Here is a 12430-nt window from a genome sequence, read left to right on the forward strand (position 1 = left end):
TCTTTTCTGGGCGGAGGCACAATGTCTGTGTGTTTTCTTTAGCAGTTAAAATAGCCTCTCTGTTGGTACCACCACAGTCTTAAACTTGAATGTTAATTCAAATTCAGGCTCCAAGTTCAAAAGCAGGCCAGGTTATAGGGTGGTCATCCAGATGGAACAGAATATGCTCATACTTTGTTGTCATTTTAAAACGATCATCTATGTTTACAGCAGCACTCTCAACAGTAGCCAAATTATGGAAAGAGCCTAAATGTCCATCAACTGATGAATGAAGAAATTGTGGTTTATATACACAATGGAGTACTACGTGGCAATGAGAAAGAATGAAATATGGCCCTTTGTAGCAACGTGGATGGAACTGGAGAGTGTGATGCTAAGTGAAATAAGCCATACAGAGGAAGACAGATACCGTATGTTTTCACTCTTAGGTGGATCCTGAGAAACTTAACAGAAACCCATGGGGGGAGGGGAAGGAAAAAAAAAAAAAGGAGGTTAGATTTGGAGAGAGCCAAAGCATGAGAGACTCTTAAAAACTGAGAACAAACTGAGGGTTGATGGGGGGTGGGAGGGAGGGGAGGGTGGGTGATGGGTATTGAGGAGGGCACCTGTTGGGATGAGCACTGGGTGTTGTATGGAAACCAACGTGACAATAAATTTCATATATTGAAAAAAAAATAAAATAAAACGATCATCTACACAAGGCCACAAAAAAAAAATGAAAAAAAGTCATAATTTATGGAGCTTTAATTTAAGAAATACAGATCCAGGAAATCCAAAGTCCATGGAAATGAGAGCTCTAATGAGAGGTTCTCACCAGGACAATCAGATTCCTGGGTATGGAAACATCCCTTGTTACGAAGAGTGGAAAAGGCTCTAATCCACTGATTAGATTTCCTACCAGGTGAGGAAAGACCTCTGGTTTCCCCAAAGGGCCAGTAAGAATGGAGGCGTGAGGGGGAAATCCAGCCCCCGCCCCATTCTCGTATGCCAGGTCTCAGTGTGGGTCTAACCAGTGTCTCTGAGAGGCTCCTGCGGAAGAGAAACAGGACAGACAGCTTGGCCTCCGTGAACACCCTCAGTCGAGTGCTGGGGTCTTGCTCTGCCCCTTTCCAGGCTTTTCTCCATGGGCCACAGTGTATAAATGGGTCATTCTTCTAGCCCCCACCGTATAGCCATGAGCATTAGCAAAAGACTATAAACTATAGCAAAAGGCTACAACTATTAGCCCAATCCTAACTGCCCCCAAAAGTTCTGAGAACAGCTGCACCTCCTCGTGTCAATGGGGAGTGAAGCTTAGCATTTGTTGATCCATTTGTTGATACGTGTCCACTCTCCCCCTGGGGACCGAGTAGAGGTTGGCCGGCAAAGCCAATAAGAACGACTCCCATCTGGGTATTAAGACTTCTGCTTCCCACTGACCGTCTATCCTTGTCCGTTCCACCAGTGTTTACTGAGCATCTACCCCTGCGAAGCCACTTACTGACCAGCCGCTACTGTGTGCCTGGCCCTGTATTTATATTGCACTTGACTCTCACGCTATGCAATGAGACAGTAGCGTTATTATTTCCTTTCGCATATGCAGAAATGGAGGCACAGATCGATTCACTGCGTTGCCCAAACAGACGATCGGTAGCAGAGCCACTGGAATCCAGGCTCCAGTGTCGACTCGTGAACTCTGTGCTACCCAGCCTCTCCGGCTTCATGCCCAGGGATTGCAGTGGAAAGTGAGGGGCTACTTTCCAGGTCACAGAAATGGGCTTAAATCTCTAGTGGAGGCTTAAGACCCTGAGAAGGGTCTTGTAGTGGCAAAACCTGAGGCACGCAAGCTATATGCAGGGGGCTGGTTTCTCGGAACACACAAGCATGAAAGTTGGCCTCCTGGACCTTGGGGCGGCTCTCCCGAATAACTGATGTTTCCTGCGTTATCAGTAGGCACTTTCCTGCTTGAACTAAGCACGGTTTGCCATAAGCTTCTTTGAGGAAGGTTAACTCAGCTAAGGAAAAATATTTGCTCTACACACGATTTTAAGGCAACGATAATAAGAAGACCACTTCAGTTCCCCAACACCTACAGGACCACCGAGTAGAAGGTAAGGTCTTATTGATAGGAAGTAGCAACAAATCCTACGGGCATCAAAATCGTGGCCTGCCACGTAAGGAATAAAGTCAGACCACAGACGTAACACAGAGGTATTCTAAGAAAGGCAGGAAGTATGATCTCAATTCTGACTTCCCAGGAGTGAGCCGTTCTCAGGTGAAAGCGAAATCGTACAGTGGTAAAGTCAGGTGCTCAACGGTCACGCCGCTGTTAAAGCCTGTCAGCAAAGACATGGGGAAGTGATGATGGCATCAGCCAAGTGAAAAATGCAAGGTACAAAATTAGGAAAACATGGAAGGAAAGGGACCAAAATGTTAACAATAGTCACCTCAGGGCTGTGGGACTGTGCACGATGCAGGCAATGTGGTGGTTTTATTGAGTACCTAGTAATTTTAAGTTGCCTTTATATTGTCGAATCCCGATAAATCTTGTTGATATTGATTTCATGCAGCAGATAACATCTGATGCAATGCCACCGAGTTTCAACCACACTGCATGGAGGACTTAGATGATTACGGAAGGGGCTCACGCAGGACCTGGCCCACGGGCAGGGCACCCTGGGCCTGCCTGCCCCTGCCAGCCCTCATTTGTCCTATTTGCGAGAAGGTTCTTGCTGACCGGCACAAGCTGATATCCGCTCTCTCTGGAGAGCTCCTCCGGGGCTTATATGAAGAGATCACAATCCAAACATTTTCTTTAAAAAAAGTTCATCAATTTCAAAACTACGTTTTTGCATATCTGTTCACATATTTCAAAAATCAAAAGATCCTAAACAGTCTACAAGGAAAAATTCTATCCATTAGCCACTCCGTGCCTTTCTCAATGCGACTGACGTCATCAGTTTCCTATGTATCCATCTAGAGATATTTGATGCCTGCCCAGATACACTCGTATATACTCACTGTCCTCTTTTTAAAGATTTTTTTTAATGTTTATTTTTGACAGAGAGAGAGAGAGACAGAGAGCATGAGTGGGGGAGGGGCAGAGAGAGAGAGGGAGACACAGAATCTGAAGCAGGCTCCAGGCTCTGAGCTGTCAGCACAGAGCCTGACGTGGGGCTTGAACTCACAGACATCAAGATCATGACCTGAGCCGAAGTCTGACGCTCAACCGACTGAGCCACCCAGGTGCCCCCTCACTGTCCTCCTTTTTAAATGCAAGTGGGAGCATACTAACCCCTCTTGCTCCTTTTACTTAATGATGTATCTTGGAGATCATTTCATATCACTATACCTAAAGCATTCTTTTCCTTTCGTAAGGCTGCTGAATATACCACTATATGGATGTACCACAGTCCACTTAAGGCCCGACAGACTGACACGAAGCCAGAAAACACAGACAGCTTTGACGAGAAACGAACAGGAAAAAAAAAAGCCCAAAGTTCCCGTTTCTATTAAATTATTATTATTTTTTTCTCTTCACTGCTCACTGTGGAGGCCAAGTCTGGTAATAATGATTTTTGGTGTTTACATTAAAAGGTCAAACACCTTTCAGAATAACAGGACTGAAGGACAGAGCTCAGAAGCTTTGCTATTCATCAAATAAACCTTGGCATGACGGAAAACACTTATTTGGATAATTATATCAGCATTTTGGTGTTTCTCCCTCAAAAGATTAATGTTTAACAATGGGAAATGTAAAGTCAAGAAGGAAGGAGGTGGGTGTTTAGCATTTGGAGTTTCTCTGTGTTTCACGACAGACCTGTATCTCCTGCCCTCATTCCCAAATGGGACATGGCCCAGCTGGGTTTTGTTTGTTCGTTTGTTTGTTTTTTAGGCCAAGAAGCCTCAGAGTAGATAGAGTGTTTGACGGCAAAATCTGGAAAACAATTCTGACATCTCACCTCCTTGTGCTACAAATCTACTTATTTCTACCTGTAGCTCAATGCTGGCAGCTGTGTTACGCCCGGAGAGTTACTTAGCCTATCTGAATCTTAGTATTTGCAAATAATAACAATACCTGCAGTGTATCAAGGTGCTGCGTTAGATGCAAATCAGGCAATCCACGTGAAAATCATATTAAATCAGCTACATTAGGCGTAGAGACAAAGGAGGGGCAGAAAGATGCTATGTAACATATTTTGGATACAAAACCACACAGACCTGGGGTTGCATTCTGACGCCTTCTCATACCGGCCATGCAACCGTGGACGGAAGGCTGAGCCTTGCTTATTCGCCAGCTGAAGTAAGGAGGACACTCTTCAGGTTGCAGAATTATGAGGGCGAATGATAAACACGTCTGCAAGTCCTCCAAAATGCCCGTTCCTACCTTTCCTAGCACTCGGATTACTCTTTCTACCTATCTTAGTATAAAATAAATTGCAGGCCTTCTAAACAATTCCAGGAGCTCTGACTAGTGGAAAGGACCATCGGAGTGAAACAAAGAAAACCAGAGAGAAGTCCTCAGGGCATCTGGAGAAATGGAACGTTAATTACGGACGGAGTGAAAAGTACAGGAGAGGCACGGTGATGTAGGCAGGGGTAGTTCAAGGAAAGCCTTGTAAGCTGGGTCAAGCATCCTCAAGGCCCATCATTTCCAGGATGGAACGCAATGTCACATGATCGCAGGGGGCCTTCTCAGTGGAAAAACCATCCATAATCAATAAAGTGTGACTTTGGGGCCAGAGAAAGCCCCATGATCCCATATTTAATTTTGCATACTTTGTCTTAGGCCAGGAATAGCACCATTCAGTGATTCCTCCCTCAGCACTCAGGAGGTGCTGTGGTATCCAAAGTGCAGCCAGGACTCCGGAGAGTTGGGGAGGCCAGGAAGGTGGTACCTGGTAATCTGGGCAGATTTAGAACAGGGCCGGGACTGACTCCTTTGCACACCAATATAAACCTACCCTTTATGAATGGGTATAAGCAAGGCTGGAACTCACTCTCAGCAGCCAGTGGAACCACCACTGGGCTGAAGTAACCTGCTGTGTGACCTTAGGGAAGTCACTGAACCCTGCTGGGCCTCAGAAACCTTTCACCATTAATCCCATGATTCTATTTTTCAAATCCTTTCCTAGCAGAAGAAGGATAAAGAATGGGTTGCTGGGGCACCTGGGTGGCTTAGTCGGTTAAGCGTCTGACTTTGGCTCAGGTCAGGATCTCACTGTTCATGGGTTCGAGCCCCACATCGGGCTCTGCACTGACAGCACGGCACCTGCTTTGGATCCTCGGTCTCTCTCTCTCTCTCTGCCCCTCCTCCACTCTCTCCCCCACTCTCTCTCACGCTCTCAAAAATAAACATTAAAAGAATGGGTTGCTGACGGCACTAAAGTGGAGAGAAGAAAAGGTTTCACAGAAAAGGGCAGGGAGGAGGAGAAGCAAAGAAAGAAACAGATACAGGAGATTACAAACCACCACCTAATACCACCTCTGTGTTTATTAGAGAGGAAGGGGACAATCTGGGTCACGAGGAATTCACATGGACCCATTTTCCAGCTGGGAGACGGACAATGAGTCACATCCACAAGTACCTGCTTGCAAGCACTAAGTGAGGAATGTGGGATAGTGTGAGGGGCAGGACAGCTGCCCCCCCCACCCTGGTTTCTGGGGAGGCTGGGCTCCAGCAGGGAGGACATACACCCAGCAGGCATCAGACCCCATGGGCACAGATGAAGGGCAAGTTGAAGGATGGAGAGCCCAGAGGCCCCACTCTTCATTAGTGATGTCTGCCCAAAATTCATCCCGGGAAAGAGCCAGGGGGGGCCTGGGCTCCAACTCTCCAGTCGTTGCTCCCAAAAGCTAGGGCAAGATGCTAGAAGGGTTTGATGGGAAACGGATGAACAAATATTCAGATGAACAAGTCTTCGGGTCCTTGAGACTCCTGGGAGGGAGAGAGCTGAGAGGCACGGTGGGGTGGGGGCAGCAAGGCTTCCTTGGTGCCCAGTGGGCCTTGCCAGAAGTTCTGGAACCGAGAACCTGAAGACGTATGAGGCTCCTAGGCAGCCCCGACAGAGTGTGTGAGGAGTCAACTGGGCCCCGGGGCAGCAGGTGGCACTGAGCGACTCTGGAAAGACTTGAAAAAAAAAAAAAAAATCACAAGGCCTCACCGGTATTGTAACTAAAAAGAAGCAATTGCCCCTGCCACTGCTGACCTTAGCGGATGGGTGTTAGTTTATAATGAGGCAGGGATTTTTCAGGATGTCAGGGAACACCTCTTCAGAGGACAGAGATGTTGTGGGAGGAGAAGGATGCTGGGCCTTAGCAGGGGTGAGGAGGCTCACAGCTCTGGGACCAGCTCTGTCCCTCTCTTCACGAAGTACACCTGCAAACTTTTGACCCTGTCCCTCTCCGTGTGCCCAGAGGATCCACGAAGAGTGGAGGGAGGGGCTGGAGTGAAAGCTGGGCCTCCGGCCATTTCCTCAACCAACCTGTTACTTCCTGAGGCGGAGGGCAGCCGTCCACACTGTTGGGACCTCCAGTGACCCAGAGAAAATGTCCTTTATTAGTGGTGAAGTCTTTCTTCTTTTTATTAGAGAAAAGAACCATCCTGTCTTACTTACATGCATGCCCACACCAGTATCCCAGTCTCTGCAGGCCTAGCCCTTGGTCCCAACAGGAGTGGTCTCTAGACAGTCGGTGATTCTTTAAGGGGGACACGGTGGGGGTGAGGAACAAGAGGGTGAAGAGGGTTATGTCTGGAACACGTGACTATCCTGTCTTTTCCTCCTATCCCATGCTCGTCCACGAAGCCCGAGAACTGCCCAGAATGTCCACACTAGCTCTGCTCAGCCTCATGGGGCAGTAAGGTTTCCAGCTCGTTTCCCATTAGCTCACCTAGGTGCCCAAGGTAATTTTCTGTACTCTACCACAAACTCACTGAGCCTATGTGGGATGATTTTGTGTGGAAGCTAACTGTTAAAATCACACAGGGTAAAAAGACACCCATATACACGCCTACTGACTCCCAGGACCCCCAGCTCCCTCCCCAACATAACCACTTTCTCCAAAGCCACCTGGATGAATCAGAGAAGGCCCCTCAGCCTCTCCAAGAGACCGCCTTTGTAGGCTGGATTCCAGCCTTCACCGAACTGGTTAGCAATATTTTGGGTAAGACTTTGAAGTCTGATCATTTATTATTCTCCCAAGTCCTCCGACTGACCCAAGAGCATGTTGCCACTTAATTTCAGTCCAACCAAGTGAGGGAAAGGGATGAGGGCCTTTTAAATGTAAAGAGAACTGGGTGCACACCACCAGCTGGCTAGATCTGTGGTCTTGACCCTCCACTCCCCAAAAGCTTCCTTCTCTTTGAGGTGAGACAGATAAATCTAGACGCACGAAACTGCAACTCAGGTCTGACACAGGGTACGCGGCCACGTTTGCATCAGCGTTATGGATAGCCACCTCACCGGGAAGGGGCACAGGCTGACACAGGAAAGAACTTGCTGTAAAACAGTAAGTCTTTGGGTTAAAATTGTTTGGAGTTTTTGACATTAATCTCTGGTCTTCTAACCGTACGTAATTTTTGCCCTTACCTTTTGGGTCACAGCAGTTGAGTTGGAAACAGTGTAAGGTCTAAAACCAAGAAGCGTGTTGAAATCGCTGTTCTTAAAAGGCACGGCCTTGGATTTTGAGAGGAGTCTGAAAACGCCCTAGAAGCCTCTCGTGAGACAAGTGTCTGAAAAAGGAAGCGGCTGACCCACGAAGCCCTCGCCTCTCAGTCTTCTGTTCAGAGAACGTGCGCCACTTTGCACTCCCGGGGTGCGAGTTGGAGCTTGGCTTTTTCCAGGAATTGCCCCGACCTTGAAAGTGTTTCTTTGTTACTCTTACACTGAAGAATTCGAGTTGCATCGGCGGCTGTGATAAAGCGTGTCATGGGCCATAGCACACAGGTTTTGTGTTTGGGTTTTTTTTTTTTTTTTTTTAAAGGTCGAGAAAGAAAAAAAAAAAAATCATTCAGGGACAGTCCCGGTGGCCAGTCAGAAAGGTGAGGGACCCAGGCTTTGAAAGGGTTCACACTCGCCCTTTAACTTCCATGCCCTCCCTCCGGATTCATTGGACTCCTTTTGTATCAGGTTTTACTGCTCCGAACCCCTAGGGTCTCCGCAGAAACGTGCCCCACTGAGCCGCTCTCCAAGGCAGCCTCTCCAGTGTCCCCATCTATTTCTCCCAGGCGGGGTAAAGGAGGGGAGGGGAGACCGGCCGAAGGCCCGCGCCCCTGGACTCCGGCCTGAGTCTGGAACGCGTGGGAGCTGCACGGCGTCGCCTCCCCACCCCACCCGCACACACCGTGCAAACTTTACAGGAGTCCTTGAAAAGTCCGCTGATGAGAGGAGACCCAGCGAAACTCAGGCGGGAGGCCGGCGCGCGCAAGGGGCCGGCGAATGCACCCCGCCGGACAGCCCGGCGTTTGTCCCCGGACCCCCGAGCTCCGCCCGCAATCCGCTCCGCACCCTGCGCCGCCGACGCGCACCCATGGGACCTTTGGTGGCTGCGAGCAGACGCCTCGCGCCGCGTCCGAGCCCCCGCGCGGAAGGGCCCAGCTTCGCGCAGCGCGCGGGAGACGAGCGGCGGGCGCCAAGGGCCGCAGGGACCCCCGGAGGCCCGCGCCCCGCAGGCGCTCGTCGGAGGAGCGGGCGGGGAGGGACGCGAGGGCCCCCGGGCCGCGCGAGCCCCGCCCCCTCTTCGCCCCGGGAGCTCCCACTGGGAGCGAAGCCGCCCGGGCCCCGGCGCCGCCGACGGGGCCTCCCTGCCCCCCCTCCCGCCGGCACCCCGCACTCGGTGATTGGCTGGCGCCGCGGGTCCCTGGCACGCGCCTGTGGATGTAGTTATAAGAATCCTCGCGTGCCGGCCCTCGGCTTCAGCAAGTCGGCCACGGCCCTCCCCGGCGCAGCGCGGGCGCCCGCCAGAGCCGAGCGGCCGCGGACACTCCAGGGAGGCCGGGGGGCGGGCGGCGGGCGGGCAGCGCTCACCGCCTCTGGCGCACCAGCCCGGAGGGAGGGGGCTGCCTCTCGAGCCAGAACTGCAACGTCAAACATCCCGGGAACCACCTCAGCCGCCCCCCGCCCCGGGCCCGCGGCGGCACGGAGCATGGACGCGGTGCTGCTAGAGCACTTCCCCGGGGGCCTGGACGCCTTCCCGTCTCCTTACTTTGACGAGGAGGACTTCTTCACCGACCAGTCCTCTCGGGACCCGCTGGAGGACGGCGATGAGCTGCTGGCGGACGAGCAGGCGGAGGTGGAGTTCCTCAGCCACCAGCTGCACGAGTACTGCTACCGCGACGGGGCGTGCCTGCTGCTGCAGCCCGCGCCCTCGGCGGCCCCGCACGCGCTCGCCCCGCCGCCCTCGGGGGGCCCCGGCGAGCCGGAGGACGGCGGCGGCGGCGGCGGCTACTGCTGCGACGCAGGGGCGCCCCCCGGCGGCTTCCCCTACTCGCCCGGCTCGCCGCCCGCGTGCCTGGCCTACCCGTGCGCGGGGGCGGCCGTGCTGTCCCCCGAGGCCCGGCTGCGCGGCCTGAGCGGGGCGGCGGCGGCGGCGGCGGCGGCGGCGCGGCGGCGGCGGCGGGTGCGCTCCGAGGCCGAGCTGCAGCAGCTGCGGCAGGCGGCCAACGTGCGCGAGCGGCGGCGCATGCAGTCCATCAACGACGCCTTCGAGGGGCTGCGCTCGCACATCCCCACGCTGCCCTACGAGAAGCGCCTCTCCAAGGTGGACACGCTGCGCCTGGCCATCGGCTACATCAACTTCCTCAGCGAGCTGGTGCAGGCCGACCTGCCGCTGCGCGGCGGCGGCGCGGGCGGCGGCGGGGGGCCGGGCGGCGGCGGGCGCCTGGGCGGGGACAGCCCGGGCAGCCAGACCCAGAAGGTCATCATCTGCCATCGGGGCACCCGTAAGTGCGTCCGCAGCCCAGCTCGGGGAGACGGGGACGGGCACGGGAAGGTCCCGGAGGGGCTGGGTGAACGGACCCACCGGCCGAGCGACGGACAGTTAGAGGGTCCGTCGGCACCGGCGACCTTGAGCACGAGTCGGCGTTCGGCAGGGTCCTTCTGCCACTTGACCGCGGCTGGGAGGGCGTGCGTCTCCGGCAGATTTGCAGCTCCGGGGATTCCGGGGAGTGGGCGCTGGGGGGCTCGAGGGGTGGAGGAAGCGGGGTCGTTGTAATAAAACCTAAGACGCGCCCGTTCGGCCGAGGCGCCCAGGACGGGATCCTAAAGGACCAGAGAGGGGTCATCGCTGGGAATACAGTTGGACGTTCATGGTCTGTTGGTCTGTTTTCTCTTCTCACCTCCCAGGGTCCCCCTCCCCCAGCGACCCGGATTATGGCCTCCCTCCCCTGGCAGGACACTCCCTCTCATGGACTGATGAAAAGCAACTCAAAGAACAAAATATTATCCGAACAGCCAAAGTGTGGACCCCAGAGGACCCCAGAAAACTCACCAGCAAATCTCCCTTCAACAACATAGAAAACGAACCGCCTTTTGAGTTTGTGTCCTGAGAAGCCCCAGACCCGCCTGAGGATCTGATTCTGTCTCTGTGCATATTGTACATGTAAATATCAATAATGTAATTTAAGAATCACATTTTTCTAAAGGCAATCAACTGTTTGTTATTTATCTATTTATTATCCTGTCGAGTTAATGAAATAGACGATCTCTTTTTAAGTATATAATTTATATAATTTATCCTGATTTTCTGAAAATATGCAATAGCCTGTGATTCCCCCCCCCCCCAGCACCTTTGGCAGAACTCTGCGTTGTTGGAAGAACTCTGGCCGGACAACTTCATGCTAATTTATTGCCAGATATGGTTTATTTCTAAGCGATGTTAATAAATGCTATTTACACTTTTTTCTAAAAGTTACTTGTCTAATACATGAGGGGGGTAGCTTTTTAAAAAGAGGAATGAACTTTGTAAAAGATAACTGAACCAGCCATGCAAAATGTAACTATCTAGCAAGAAACCACCTTTCAGTTAGATTTAGCTGACAGTGGGTAAGAGGGTTAGGCCTCACCTCTCTGAGAGGGCCCCTTATCTGCATCCCTTGCCCTAAATAGTAACTTTGGCCTATATTTATCCTACCCTACAAACACCCTATGAGGCAAATGGTCATGGCGTATTTATTATTCCCATTTCTCAGAGGGGAAAGCGAGGGCTCAGAGACGATGTTTGACTCACCCAAGGTCACCTTGCCCTGTCTCACCGTAGTGCTTGAAGCGAGCGAGTTGGGTCCAGTGGGAACAAAAAGCTAGTTTCTGGGCTGGCTGAGGGAGGGGGTCATGGTGCTTCCGTGGGCTGGGGAGGAAGAGGTGCTCGTGAGCTCCCCGGTGACCCATCCCTCCTGTAGTTACAGGATCAGGTATGTGGACCCGAGTACTCCTTTCAAGGGAGACGGGGTAGACCAGGACGCCGACGTCGGGAGACCCCCTCGGATGCCTCCCAACACAATCCAGGGTCTTTTAGGTAAGGCGAGGAGACGGGCCGCTCCCCCGGCACTTCCGCAAAAGTTACTTTTGAAATTGACTTCGTCTCGTCTCCAAGAGAATGATCTCGTCTTCCTTGGCAAGCAGCCTGGGGAGAAGGCGAGCCTCGCGAGGAGGGAGCAGGGCCGCCCCCTAGCGACGGGGAGAGGCGCGAGGGCGCGCGGCCCGGGTCGCTCCCCCGGAAAGCCCTGGAAACCCGGGCTGTGGTTGGTCTCCTGAGAGGCAGCCCCGCACCTTCTAGGCTCTCCGGGCGCCCTCCGCTCTGAGCCCGAGGCCCCGCGCTCGCGGCGGGCGCGCGCCTTCCAGCTGAGCCGTCCCCGCGCCGCGCAGGCCTGGCCGAGGCGAGGTGCCCCTCCGCCTCCCGGCAGCGGCTTGGTCAGCCAAGGTACAGCGTCGAATCTCCCCCGTACCCACGGCCCTGCCGCAGGACAATATGTCGGCAGCATGCTAATTGCTTTAACCTAGTTTCAGACCCACCGAGGGGTTCCTCGCGCGCCGCGGGTGCCATGGACCTCGTCCAAGTGCAATTAAAGCGAGGCCGCGAGCCCGACCCCGAAGCGCGGCCCGGCCAGACACGCGGAGATTCTGGGTCGCGGAGCTCCCAGGAGGCCCTTGGTCATGGACCTTCTCACCCCTTTCAGGCTACGCAGCTTCTCCCGGCCCTCCCCCTAAAAGATGGAGATTTCACACTGGAGACAGAATTTGGGAACGAGAGAAAATAATTCGATTTTGTCCTGTAATCGAGCCCCATCAAACACGAAAGTTGCTTTGGCACAAATGCTTCTATCAGGCATGTAATCTCATTACACTCATTAGAAAGTCAAATGTTAGGCAGACTTCAACTCAATGATAAGTTATCTAAGTACTGTACCGCATTCTTCGTCTGTGTAGACAGACCTGCGTTTCAACTGGGTTGGGTA

General features: G+C 53.1%; 1 protein-coding gene across 1 annotated transcript; it reads left to right on the forward strand.

Annotated features, from left to right (window-relative positions):
- Positions 1 to 8998: 8998 nt before the first annotated feature.
- On the forward strand, positions 8999 to 10873 carry PTF1A (pancreas associated transcription factor 1a). Its single transcript, XM_030322144.1, has 2 exons — positions 8999 to 9919; positions 10323 to 10873. The coding sequence occupies exons 1-2, from the start codon at positions 9124 to 9126 to the stop codon at positions 10523 to 10525; spliced, it is 999 nt and encodes a 332-aa protein (XP_030178004.1). The 5' UTR covers positions 8999 to 9123; the 3' UTR covers positions 10526 to 10873.
- The last annotated feature ends 1557 nt before the right edge of the window (positions 10874 to 12430 follow it).

This window comes from Lynx canadensis, chromosome B4, assembly GCF_007474595.2.
Source record: "Lynx canadensis isolate LIC74 chromosome B4, mLynCan4.pri.v2, whole genome shotgun sequence".
In the NCBI taxonomy this organism is placed as follows: Eukaryota; Metazoa; Chordata; class Mammalia; order Carnivora; family Felidae; genus Lynx; species Lynx canadensis.